Source organism: Salmo salar, chromosome ssa10 (assembly GCF_905237065.1).
Source record: "Salmo salar chromosome ssa10, Ssal_v3.1, whole genome shotgun sequence".
In the NCBI taxonomy this organism is placed as follows: domain Eukaryota; kingdom Metazoa; phylum Chordata; class Actinopteri; order Salmoniformes; family Salmonidae; genus Salmo; species Salmo salar.
In genome coordinates, this window is record NC_059451.1 from 32,514,541 (window position 1) to 32,528,505 (window position 13,965).

Consider the following 13,965-nt stretch of genomic DNA (forward strand, 5'->3'; position numbering starts at 1 on the left):
GACAGAGCGCTACCAAGATACAGACAGAGCGAGAGCCAGAGTAGGGTTTGGCAGTTTCCAGATTTTCATACAGTCTCTGTACCATACAGGGGTATACAGTACTACCAGAAGTGCACATAAGAGGGTAAATGTCTCAACGGATCCAAAAAGTTGGACCCATTCACGAAGTGGACCTGGGGCTTTCCCACCTGGACCCGATATGCATAAATTATTTATTCAAATATAGAGAACTGTTCTGAACAGAGCCGAGGACAACCAACACCGTTCCATATAGACCTGGTCAGCTCCAGACCCGGTCCGATACAAGTGAGGAAAGCAGCAGAAAAGGCATTTGAGCTACTTTATTAACCGGAACTGATAAAGCAGAGAAAGAGATGCTGCTCCAGCAGTCGGGGGAGGGGCCGTACTGTGAGAAAGTGACATGGGGAGCAGGGAGGGAGAGACAGCAACCAAGCCGACTCGCGCTATAGTAGGTTATTTATAAAATATATGTTTACGTAGTACCTGTCTTGACTGCATCAAACCGGGAGAAGCTAGTTAGCCTAGCTAACGTTAGCTAGGCTAACTGAGGCTGCAGTGCACGCGCATTCACATCCTACAGATACAAATAACAACCACTCCATTCAGAATATTAAGTAGGAGCCTACATGTTGGCTGTTAGGCTATAATGACCATCCTTTTCCTTTAACTTTTAATTCCATCTTCCATTGACTAGATCGGTCCTAACTTCAGCCACAAACAGAGGCTCTGACTGTAGCCTATTGCCACTTATTATTGGCCAACAACAACAAGTTACAAGCATCACTCTCATGAAACGTAAGAGCAGCAGCATAAATGACTCTCTCTCACGGTTAGGCATTGGCGATATGCCAGGGGATTTCAAAATACAGACCGTCTGATTTTCAAGATCCCTGTTCCCTGAATTGTTGTGTGCTTAAAAAAAGTATTCACAGATCCACCTGTACCCGGGACCCGAGTGCACCCAGATGCATAATTGTAAATGTCACGGGTTGGATCTGATTGTCACAGGTATGTGTAATTTTAACTGAGTTGTCTGAAGGGCCTGCACAGATCCGAACGTAGCTGCTGTGTGTGAGCGGCTATATTAAACTCTAACATCATCCTCAGCTCTGGCATCTTCCCCAATATTTGGAACCCAGGAATGATCACCCCAATCCACAAAAGTGGACATAAATTTGACCCCAATAACTACTGTGGGATATTCATCAACAGCAACCTTGGGAAAATCCTCTGCATTATCATTAACAGCAGACTCGTACATTTCCTCAGTGAAAACAATGTACTGAGTAAATGTCAAATTGGCCTTTGACCAAATTACCGTACAACAGACCACGTATTTCACCCTGCACAAATTAATTGACAAACAAACCAAAACAAAGGCAAAGTCTTCTCATGCTTTGTTGATTTCAACAAAGCTTTCAACTCAAATTGGCACGAGGGTCTGCTATACAAATTGATGGAAAGTGGTGTTGGGGGAAAAACACATTATAAAATCCATGTACACAAACAAGTGCGAGGTTAAAGTTGGCAAAAAACACATTTCTTTCCACAGGGCCGCAGGGTGAGACAGGGATGCAGCTTAAGGCCCACCCTCTTCAACATATATATCAAAGAATTGGCGAGGGCACTAGAACAGTATGCAGCACCCGGCCTCACCCTACTAGAATCTGAAGTCAAATGTCTACTCTTTACTGATGATCTGGTGCTTCTGTCCCCAACCAAGGAGGGCCGACAGCAGCACCTATATCTTCTGCCCAGAATCTGTCAGACCTGGGCCCTGACAGTAAATCACAGTAAAACAAAAATAATGGTGTTCCAAATAAGGTCCAGTTCCCAGGACCACAAATACAAAAATGTAATCTAGACTCTGTTGCCCTAAAGCACACAAAAAAACTATACATACCTCGGCCTAAAACATCACGGCCACTCCAATACCTTGAATTTGTTGTCCTTAAGCCATTTTGCCACAACTTTGAAAGTATGTTTGGGGTCATTGTCCATTTGGAAGATCCAATTGCGACCAAGCTTTAACTTCCTGACTGAGGTCTTGAGATGTTGCTTCAATATATCCACATATTTTTCCTACCTCATTATGCCATCTATTTTGTGAAGTGCACGAGTCCCTCCTGCAGCAAAGCACCTCCCTCTTTTTCCTCCATACATAACGATGTTCATTTTGGCCAAGGACATTTCTCCAAAAAGTACGATCTTTGTCCCCATGTGCAGTTGCAAACAGTAGTCTGTCTTTTTTATGGCGGTTTTGGAGCAGTAGTTTCTTCCTTGCTTAACGGCCTTTCAGGTTATGTCGATATAGGACTCGTTTTACTGTGGATATCGATACTTTTGTACCCGTTTCCTCCAGCATCTTCACAAGGTCCTTTGCTGTTGTTCTGGGGTTGATTTGCACTTTTCGCACCAAAGTACGTTCATCTCTAGGAGACAGAACGCATCTCCTTCCTGAGCGGTATGACGGCTGCGCGGTCCGATGGTTTTTATACTTGCGTACTATTGTTTATACAGATGAACGCGGTACCTTCAGGCGTTTGGAAATTGCTGATTTCTTTTGATTTTCCCATGATGTTATGCAAAGAGGCACCGGGTTTGAAAGTAGGCCTTGAAATACATCCACAGGTACACCTCCAATTGACTCAAATGATGTCAATTAGCCTATCAGAAGCTTCTAAAGCCATGACATCATTTTCTGGAATTTTCCAAGCTGTTAAAAGGCACAGTCAACTTAGTGTATGTAAACTTCTGACCCACTGGAATTGTGACACAGTGAATTATAAGTGAAATAATCTGTCCGTAAACAATTGTTGGAAAAATGACTTCTGTCATGCACAAAGTAGATGTCCTAACCAACTTGCCAAAACTATAGTTTGTTAACAAGAAATTTGTGAAGTGGTTGAAAAATGAGTTTTAATGACTCCAACGTAAGTGTATGTAAACCTCTGACTTCAACTGTATCTGGGGCAGTGAGAAGAGTGGCAGAACAGGCACAGGCTATGTTCCCAACAACCAATATAGTTCTGTCCAGCATTCTACCATGAAAAGACTTCCCAGGACAGTTGATGGACAATATAAATCAACAGATGACTGTGGACTGTGCCTCACCACCCCACTCTGACATGTCAACACTTATACCATAATGTACATCTTGATCAGGACAGTACCCGGACCCAGCCCATCACAACACACCATGTATCATTCAGACCATCAGCCTACATATGCTGAGGTAACCTCTGGCAAAATACACCAAGAACTAAAAGAGATGGGAGAGGTGTGCCAACTACTGCATCTAATATGCAGACTACTGCTCTAGACAGACCCTAAATTCACACACACACAGTTGACGATTGCACAATCTTATTCCATTCTTATTCATTTGTTTACAACTATTCTTTATTTTATTGGCACTGGTATTATAATAATAAGTAATGGTAAGGGGTGGCAGGTAACCTAGTGGTTAGAGCGTTGGGCCAGTAACCGAACGGTTGCTGGATCGAATCCCTGAGCTGACAAGGTAAAAATCTGTTGTTCTGCCCCTGAACAAGGCAGTTAAGGACGTCATTGTAAATAAGAATTTGTTCTTAACTGACTTGCCTAGTTAAATAAAAGGTTCAATTAAAAAAAGTGTGTGTATAGATTTATTCTTTTTTTTTTCAATGTATTTTACTCAAACCAGTGAATATCACTTATTATAAATGAGATCATTAACTATCAGCTCTCTTCACATTTTGGTTATAAAACAACAAATCCAGAATTGATTAAAAACATCAAGGACATCATAATCCTACTGGAAACATGGTGTGGTGGAGACATAGATACTCAGTGTCCCTCAGGCTATAGAGAAAGTTTACTGCCATTAATCAAACATAAAAATGTTAAACGGGGCCGGGACTCTGATGGAAATATTTGGCATAAGCAAGAAAAAAGGTACTAACCACATTTGGCTAAAACTTAAAGGTACAATCTATTGTGACAATGACGTATACATATATGCAGCTAATTCTCCTCCTTCAGATTCATCATATGATGATCCGTTTTTTGACAATCTCCATACAGAAATCATTCCATTTCAGGCAGAGGGTAAAGTGCTTCTTTGTGGAGATTTCAATGCAAGAACAGGTTCTGAGCCTGACTACACTGATGAGGGAGGTAACCACCACATATTTGGACACCCCTCCTTGTACAGTAGCCCTATTATAAATAATAGAAACAGTCCTGACCAAATACTGAACAAAAATGGGAAGGAGTTAGTGCATCTCTGTCGAGCCTTAGGCCTGTACATGCTTAATGGTAGAATCAGAGGGGACTCTTTAGGTCGGTTTACTTACTGCTCAGCTCTTGGGACAAGTGTAGTCGATTATGCCATCACTGACATCGACCCCTCCTCCATTAGTGCATTCACTGGCAGACCACAGACACCATTGTCAGATCAATGTGTTTCTGAAGAAAATAACCGGCAATACTCAAAGGAAAATAGCCAAATAAACTCTACAACATAAACCAATCGTGCAGATGGGCTCAAAACAGTGCAGAGAGATTCATTGAAACATTGAACTCAAATGAATTGATGAACTCTATACAGTTCTTCGATAACTCACAATACTAAAACAATGAAGCTGTCAATTCAGCTACTCATAACATCAACTGCATATTCAAAAAAGCAGCATCAAAAGCAAATTTGAGAAAACCAAAGAAATGCAACATCAGAAACAAAATGTTTCTGAAAAATGGTTTTACAACGAATGTAAAACAATTAGAAAACACCTAAAACAAATGTCAAATGAAAAACATAAGCAGCAAAACAACCCAGAGCTACGCTATGAATACTCCCAAACAGCATAAACATACACTGAAACGCAAGAAATTGAATTATACCAACAAGACACTAGATGAAATTGAAAACGGAATTGACCAAAATCAGTTATGGGACATGTGGAACAATTTAAGCACGACAAAGCCACAAGAATTAGCCATACAAGATGAAGGAATTTGGAAAACCTATTTTGATAATCTATACAAAAACATCCCACAAAAAGAACAGAACCAATTAGAAATTCAAGAAAATGTAACATCCTTGAATCAGTCATTAAAAACAACCAAAATCCATTAGATTACCCAATAACCCAACAAGAACTAAGCAAAATCTTTGTTTGCTTTATTGACTTTAAAAAAGCATTTGATTCTATTTGGCACGAAGGACTATTCTACAAAATTCTCCAAGCGGGCTTGGTGGTAAGGTGTATGACAAGTGTGCAATAAAAACCAAAAACCAAAGAACAGAATTATTTTCACAACGTCGAGGTGTGATTCAAGGCTGCAGTTTGAGTCCAAATCTTTTAAAAAACCCAGATGTCGGAAACACAAATATCAATTTACCCTGAACAACACCATAATTAAACACACTAAAATGTACTTGTACCTTGGTCTGACCATATATGCATCGGGAAACTTTAATATGGCAGTGAATGCACTCAGAGAAAAAGCCTGCAGAGCATTGTATGCAATAAAAATATTATTTAAAATCAACATCCCAATTAGAATTTGGACCAAAATATCTGACAGTGTAATCCTACCAATAGCTCTTTATGGAAGTGAGGTTTGGGGGCCACTCAGTACACTGGACTTCAAAATGTGGGACAAATATCCTATTGAAGCCCTACATGCAGAATTCTGTCGGAAAATTCTACAAGTCCAGAGAAATACACCAACTAATGCATGTAGGGCAGAATTGGGCCGCTTTCCAGTGGTAATGAAAATAGAGAAAAGATCATAACATTTTTGGCTACATCTAAATTCAAGTCCAAATTCAAGTCTGCAATTTACAGCACTTCAAACCCAAGAGCTGAGCCCAGAAACGAGCCCTCTGTCAGCTGGTGTTGGACCTCACCAACCAAGCTGACACCAGCACTGCTTCAAAAGAAAGAATTTCAATTAACAAAATCATGAACCAATCAAAGGACTCATTAACAACATTGGAAAAACGAAACAAAATCCAAAGCCGACAAAATTGCTGTCTGACCCTAAACAGAGAATATGAATTGGCTGATTATCTCTACTCTGTCAGAGATACGAAGCAGAGACAGATCCTTACCAAGTACAGGCTGAGTGACCACCGATTGGCAATAGAAACCAGCAGACATAAAAAGACATGGCTCCCCAAAGAGGAGTGTGTATGTGGTCACTGCACGACAGAAAAACATGCACTTTCTCCTTTACTGTGAGAAATATTCCTCACCAAGAGATTCCTTATTCAGAGAAATTACTACATTTATTCAAAATGTCAACTTATTAAACCCAGAGGAAAAACTAAAAATACTCATGGGCGAAGGAGCAATGGCTCCTCTTGCAGCCAAATATGTATTGGCCTGAGAGACTGAATAATAACATATGTATAGTAAACAGTAACTTACTTATTATTACTATTATTGTTATTGCTATTACTAGAGAGCGACAGAGCGAGAGCGACAGAGCGAGAGACACAGAAAGAGCGACAGAGACACAGAAAGAGCGACAGAGACACAGAAAGAGCGACAGAGCGCGACAGAGAGAGCGCGAGAGCGAGCGACAGAGCGAGCGCGCCAGAGAGCGACACACAGAGCGAGCGCGCCAGAGAGCGACACACAGAGCGAGCGCGCCAGAGAGCGACACACAGAGCGAGCGCGCCAGAGAGCGACACACAGAGCGAGCGCGCCAGAGAGCGACACAGAGCGAGCGCGCCAGAGAGCGACACAGAGCGAGCGCGAGAGCGACACAGAGAGCGCGAGAGCGACACAGAGTGCGCGACAGAGACACAGAGCGACAGAGAGCGACAGAGAGAGCGAGCGCGTCAGAGACACAGAGAGCGAGCGCGCGAGAGACACAGAGAGCGAGCGCGCGAGAGACACAGAGAGCGAGCGTGCGAGAGACACAGAGAGCGAGCGTGCGAGAGACACAGAGAGCGAGCGCGCGAGAGACAGAGAGCGAGCGCGCGAGAGACACAGAGAGCGAGCGCGCGAGAGACACAGAGAGCGAGCGCGCGAGAGACACAGAGAGCGAGCGCACGAGAGACAGAGAGCGAGCGCGCGAGAGACACAGAGAGCGAGCGCGCGAGAGACACAGAGCGAGCGCGTGAGAGACAGAGCGAGCGTGCGAGAGACACAGAGAGCGAGCGTGCGAGAGACACAGAGAGCGAGCGCGCGAGCGACAGAGAGCGCGACAGAGAGAGCGACAGAGCGAGAGACACAGAAAGAGCGACAGAGAGCGAGAGCGACAGAGCGCGAGCACGACAGAGAGAGCGCGAGAGCGAGCGACAGAGCGAGCGCGCCAGAGAGCGACACACAGAGCGAGCGCGCCAGAGAGCGACACACAGAGCGAGCGCGCCAGAGAGCGACACACAGAGCGAGCGCGCCAGAGAGCGACACACAGAGCGAGCGCGCCAGAGAGCGACACACAGAGCGAGCGCGCCAGAGAGCGACACACAGAGCGAGCGCGCCAGAGAGCGACACAGAGCGAGCGCGCCAGAGAGCGACACAGAAGCGCGAGCGCCAGAGAGCGACACAGAGCAGAGCGCCAGAGAGCGACACAGAGAGCGAGCGCGCCAGAGAGCGACACAGAGGCAGAGCGCGAGAGCGACACAGAGAGCGCGAGAGCGACACAGAGAGCGCGACAGAGACACAGAGAGCGAGCGACGAGAGACAGAAGCGACAGAGAGCGACAGAGAGCACAGAGAGCGACAGAGACACGGAGCGACAGAGAGCGAGCGAAGAGAGACACAGAGAGCGAGCGTGCGAGAGACACAGAGAGCGAGCGCGCGAGAGACACAGAGAGCGAGCGAGCGAGAGACACAGAGAGCGAGCGCGCGAGAGAGCGACAGAGAGAGCGAGCGACAGAGAGAGACAGTAGAGAGAGCGCGAGAAAGAGAGCGACAGAGAGAGCGAGAGAGCGAGAGACAGAGAGAGGGAGAAGAGAGAGACAGAGAGAGGAAGAGAGGGGAGAGAGAGGCAGAGAGAGAGAAAGAGAGAGCCAGTAGAGGGGAGAGAGCCAGTAGAGAGAGGGAAAGAGAGAGCCAGTAGAGAGAGGGAGAAAGAGAGAAGAGAGAGAGGGGAGAAAGAGAGAGCCAGTAGAGAGAGGGGAGAAAGAGAGAGCCAGTAGAGAGAGGGAGAAAGAGAGGCCAGAGAGAGAGGGGAGAAAGAGAGAGCCAGTAGAGAGAGGACAAAGAGAGAGCCAGTAGAGAGAGGGGAGAAAGAGAGAGCCAGTAGAGAGAGGGGAGAAAGAGAGAGCCAGTAGAGAGAGGGGAGAAAGAGAGAGCCAGTAGAGAGAGGGGAGAAAGAGAGAGCCAGTAGAGAGAGGGGAGAAAGAGAGAGCCAGTAGAGAGAGGGGAGAAAGAGAGAGCCAGTAGAGAGAGGGGAGAAAGAGAGAGCCAGTAGAGAGAGGGGAGAAAGAGAGAGCCAGTAGAGAGAGGGGAGAAAGAGAGAGCCAGTAGAGAGAGGGGGAGAAAGAGAGAGCCAGTAGAGAGAGGGGAGAAAGAGAGAGCCAGTAGAGAGAGGGGAGAAAGAGAGAGCCAGTAGAGAGAGGGGAGAAAGAGAGAGCCAGTAGAGAGAGGGGAGAAAGAGAGAGCCAGTAGAGAGAGGGGAGAAAGAGAGAGCCAGTAGAGAGAGGGGAGAAAGAGAGAGCCAGTAGAGAGGGGAGAAAGAGAGAGCCCGCTCCACTCCTACCTGCACATAGATCAAACAAGACCGGATGGGCACACCTGGACCAAACCCCTCCCCCCCATCTGTCTACCACTGTACCTAGACCCTTCCCTACTTCCCCCTTTCTGCTCTGATTAAACCATTGTGTGGCCATCCAAGAGAACAAGCAGTATTAAATGGGTATCATTAATGTATTTATGCGTGTGGTAAATCCACGAGAGTGTGAGGTAGATAAGCGTGTTGTTGGCCAGGTGTGGCATGTAAACATCACGTGCTGGTGTGAGGACTGTCACAAGGGTACTCACAGCTGCCGCTCCACGACTTGAGCAGAGACTTGATGCTGATCTCAAAGAAGAGTGAATCCTGCAGGCTCAGCATGACGCCACTAAGGGTTGTGGGATGTTAAAAAGGGTACCCCAAAAACACACTCCTCTTTCCCAAAACACACACCTCTCGTCCTGAGCCAGAAGCCCAGGTCTACTCTCCAGAGAAGCTGGATATAGGAGTCATGGTGAACAATAGAAAACACCCCAGTCAGCCGCTGTGTGCAGAGAGGCCCTTGGGAAAGTGTCAGGCTGTTAGATGTTTCAGAGTAAAACAGAGACACAGATAAGGAGCCTCACGGCTCTCTAGAGCTGCATTCCATCCAAACGCACGCTGGCGAGCCAATCCACTGAGTCCCTCATCCTGCTCCCAGCAGACACAACACAGAGGTGAATGAACACCGCAGGAAAACTTTCCTCTCAGTGTGAGGGAGGAACGGCAGCAGAGCAGCGACTCTTCTCGTGTCCCAGCCTGCTACTGCTAGCACTGTTGGCTAGTCTCCCTCCGTCGCCCTCTCCCTCTCCATTGGCTCGCGGACAACCCCTCCCTTCTGTAACTAGCTCCTGTTCGCTGACCGATGCTTGCTGACGCCCTCTCTTCAATAGCTGGGTGAGGGGGGCTGGGGTGGAGGTGATGTCATCAAAATGCTGCGAGTGTTCCCTGGATATGGTCCAGCGCGGCTAACATGTCATTAGAGCTGCTTTCGCGCTCCCTCTCCACTGGCCTATCAAAACTACACTTCCTGTTCTCTCCACAGCAATACTGATGCGTCATCCCCGACTGCAGTATGAGGGAGAGGAAGAACCAGAGTGAGGAAGAGAGGGAGGGAGGAACTGGAAGAATGAGGTTGATACATCAGAGCAGCATAGAACCAAAAAGCAACACCTCTATTCAAACTACATTCAGCAGCTTTCCAACAAAACAGGAAATTATTTTTGAACACAAAAAATTAAAAGTTCCATCTATAAAAATGTATTTTGAACACACAGAGTAGTTATTAAAATGTTACTATCATGACAACACTAACGATAAGATAGCAAGATGTCAAGATAGCGAGTAGTATCCCAATATATATCGTATCGGCAGCTAAGTATCGTGATAATATCATATCTTGAGGCCCCTGGCCATTCCCCACCCTCGGTACTACAGTATTCTAAAATGATAAGTATGAGGTTTTGGTGCCGTGATGTTACCATGGCACCGGTATACCATACAACACTAGTAGCTATGCTGCTGGACATGAGGCTCCATACTGGAGCAGTCACCTTTCACCGGCCTGGGGCACAGAACACGGCCACCCAGTCACCTTTCACCGGCCTGGGGCACAGAACACGGCCACCCAGTCACCTTTCACCGGCCTGGGGCAGAACAGCCACACAGTCACCTTTCACCGGCCTGGGGCACAGAACACGGCCACCCAGTCACCTTTCACCGGCCTGGGGCACAGAACACGGCCACCCAGTCACCTTTCACCGGCCTGGCGCACAGAACACGGCCACACGGCCACCCACTGCAGCTGCTGCTCTCATCCACAAAGAGCACTGCATGATGGGTAGGTAGTAAGATACTTAAATCTGTTTGAGTCGACAACAAACTGACACACCCATAGAAGTCATAGGATTACATCATAGTTTTTGTCCAGCAACAGCCATCAGTCAGACACACACACCCACACACACCCACATTACTGGCGACAAACACCCAGTGTGTGTTTGTGTCTCCTTTTAAACCCTGCTTGCAGACTGAAAGCAAACCACATGACATCAACTGACGTGGTCATAGACAGGATTAATTTTGTTCACAAAACATTCCAGAAAAACAGATAAGATTAACACTAACAAAACCTCCGTTTTTCTCAGGTGGTAGCTCTTCTTTCTCTGTCTCTCACAACACAAGTTCAGCAAATCAAACCAGGGCTCAGTATCGTGAACAAACACTCCACAAAGGCCTGCTTTGTCACACCCTGCCTGCCCTACAGTACACTTACCAGGCATTCGTGAGCCTCATGATGGAAGGAGCAGTAAAGTGCACTGAATTACTTTGCCATTTAAACCAATATGCCTACAGTGGGAAGGACAGTTTTTGTGTATTGCTGACCATGATTGACCGCATGTGGCTGTGCCATAATGTGGCCTCGGTCCAAACCCCAACATACTAAGCTCTGCTGCAACTCAGTTTCTCTCTCAGAAGCAACGTTCCTTAACCAAACTCCTAACACACCTGATCATGTGTAGTCTCTCTCTCACACAATCTCTGTTTAGAGTAAACACTGCTCATTCCTTCAGGAACGCAGTACAACATACAACAGGATCAGCTCTCTCAGGTTAGATCAAACAGTACAAACTGTCCAATGCAGAACAGGACATAAAGAGCACTGGGCCCCGAGCAAAAATGTCAATTTAACTAAGCTATGATCGCTTGAAATGTTCACATTATAGCAATCGACTGATACAGGCCTATCTGTACTAGTGCTCAAGGCCCAATTGAAAAAAACCACTGGGTCCAGGTAGAGGCAGGCTCAGTGTTCAGTAGGCGGAGGGATGCCCTGACAGCGGCTGATTGACAGTTGGCCATCCTGACTGGCTCTAATGAGGCCACAGTGAGGACGGAGAATGCATTTCCTGTCCATAGCGTTCTGCACAAAGTGGGGGGGGGGAGAACAACAAATCAATAGGAGCTGTAATTCAATCCCTGACCCCCCCCCGGGCCGCAGAGGTCAATGCATCAGATGAAAAATCAGGCAGCTCTCTGCAGCCCGGCCCAGGCCCTGTCCAGGTCTACCATCCTAGAGCCAGGAGCCTATCAATGCCATTAATAACACCGTTCAGCAGGAACAACATTCATCCCCAATACATCAAGGTAAAAGAGGCAAGGTTCTCATTGATTTTGCTTGAACTCTTTGAGCTAAGCAGTTAGCCAGCTAGCGCTGCAGTATTGTTGTGAGGAGTGTCTTCAATAACATGTCTAATAATGCTCACTAGAAGCATTCAGAACAGACTTCAACCACCGACAGCTCCTTCACACCACTTCAACATATCCTGTCTCTCCTCCACCATGCTGGACCTAGCTTGCCCAGCTTTGACTATCAGGTGCACAGAGCAGAGTCAGGGGAGAGCCACTTTAAGGTCACCACAGCACAGCGAGATCCTCCCTACAATTACTAGCAGAGAGTTGCTGCCAGCCAGCCAATTAAGAATGAAACCTCATCTTCACACACACAGCCCCTCGCTAAGGCAATTTCATTTATCATAACCTCATTTTCACAGGCACTAGCTTCGATATGCTTTATGTTTTCCATTGTCAAGCATTTGATGGGTGAGTTATTTGGGAGTCTAAGAGTTCCAAGTGATTCATAGAACAATTTGTGCCCTCTGCTATGATCCAGTTTTCCCATAAGAGTTGTGCATCAGGCTCTGTGCTGGCTGGCTCAGGTAATTGTTTTTCACTGCTAGTGCCTTGTGTCTGCAGCACTGCTCCCTATCCAACCAGGCTGAAGCAGTCTGTGTAAATTCACTTCACCTGCTGTAGTTCACTAACCAAAATGGACTTTTCTAACTCAAGGTGTCATGTCATAGCTGACACCTCATTCTTTCTGCAGACATCTTTCAACCTTAATAAACCTTTTAAATATTTGCTCCAAATTAAGAGTTCATATTTTACCGTAATACTGTTACCAAACTTCGCATCTACACAGTTCTTCCAGTAAACGTGTTTGTGTCATTTGTGTAAATTGTTTAAAGTAGTCAATGTGCATAGAGTTGGATGGTCGTCAAACTTAGAAATCAATGGTTTTTGTTCAGCATTCATGTTAAAGTAAAGAAATTAGAGTCATAGAGTAATTCTGTTACTGTGGAATGTCCAGATACCAGAGTTAGGCTACAAACTGTATAAAAAGTCACATAATTAGATCAATACCTAACTATTCACATCACATACATCTCCACATACAAAATTACCCCACACGCCAGTGTTTAGTCACATTCATGAACACACCCTAAGTTCAGAGGAAAACCTGCGGCGCCCTTTAACAAAATACGTCTCAGTCAAATCATGCCCTGAAATCAGCTGCACTCACATCCGCCACTGGGTGATGTCATTGTGTGCTTGAATTACAAATGAGAGAGAGAGAGAGAGAGAGAGAGAGAGCAAGAGAGCACCAAATCAAAAAGCCAACGCAGGCAGGGCAGGCCATGGCAGACAAGATGAGAGCCTGAGGGCGTGGCACTGAATCATGTGGAAAGGGTGCGAGGCAGGACCTGTCCCAAACTGCAGAAAGAACAGCTTAAAAAACATTTCAATGTCACTTTCATTCTTTAAGATACACCACAAATCACTCACGCCTTCCTCAACATTACACGCAACATTATCACCTTCCTCAACATCAAAGGACGGTGTTATTTTCAAATACAGCAGAAGGCAGTGTCCTGGTTGAATAGAATGAAATGTTTAATTCAGAAGGGTTTCTCAGAGCCATAATTTGGGAGGGGTGTTCATCTGGGCCACCCACGTTCCACACAGGAAAGCCCCGGAGAAGGGAAGGTGGGTAACCTTCAACCAGGCAAAGTGCAACCCAATCATGTTCCACTGTGCTCTTGGCATGGACATGTTTGTGCAACTCAGTGACTTTGTCAAATCTAACCTGAATAGAGCCACCTCATTGTACTACATTAGGGATGTCAGTATTAACAGTGTTGAGTTCAGTCAGTAAGACACTCATATGTTCACCCCGTCTTGCTACTGCTGCTACAGTGATTAGCTTTTTGTGTCGTCTCGTAGACAAGTAAGCAATCTCTAAACACGTGGGTCAAAACTGCTGTTTCCTGGTGTGTCTGAAGGTAATGCAGTGTGGGACTGTATTAAGGTGTATCAGGCTGTCAGTGTGGACTAGCTGTAATGCTCTTTCAGAGGGACCATTGGTTGGTGAGTTGGTTCAGCCATGTTT

The 13,965-nt window shown here is 46.1% G+C and overlaps 1 protein-coding gene across 29 annotated transcripts in view; it reads right to left on the reverse strand.

The window, feature by feature from the left end:
• The window catches only part of fryl (furry homolog, like), a 90,454-nt gene that overhangs the window by 56,475 nt on the left and 20,014 nt on the right, over window positions 1-13,965 (reverse strand). For 2 of the 29 annotated variants that reach the window (XM_014122949.2, XM_014122958.2), the window contains exon 1: window positions 9,005-9,506. The exons of 25 other annotated variants lie outside the window; for them this stretch is intronic. In XM_014122949.2, coding sequence (XP_013978424.2) covers window positions 9,005-9,077 — 73 coding nt within the window. In that variant the 5' untranslated portion in view covers window positions 9,078-9,506. Of the gene's footprint in view, window positions 1-9,004; window positions 9,508-13,965 lie in introns of those variants that run through there. 2 more of the 29 variants (XM_014122946.2, XM_014122960.2) reach the window with 2 other exon arrangements.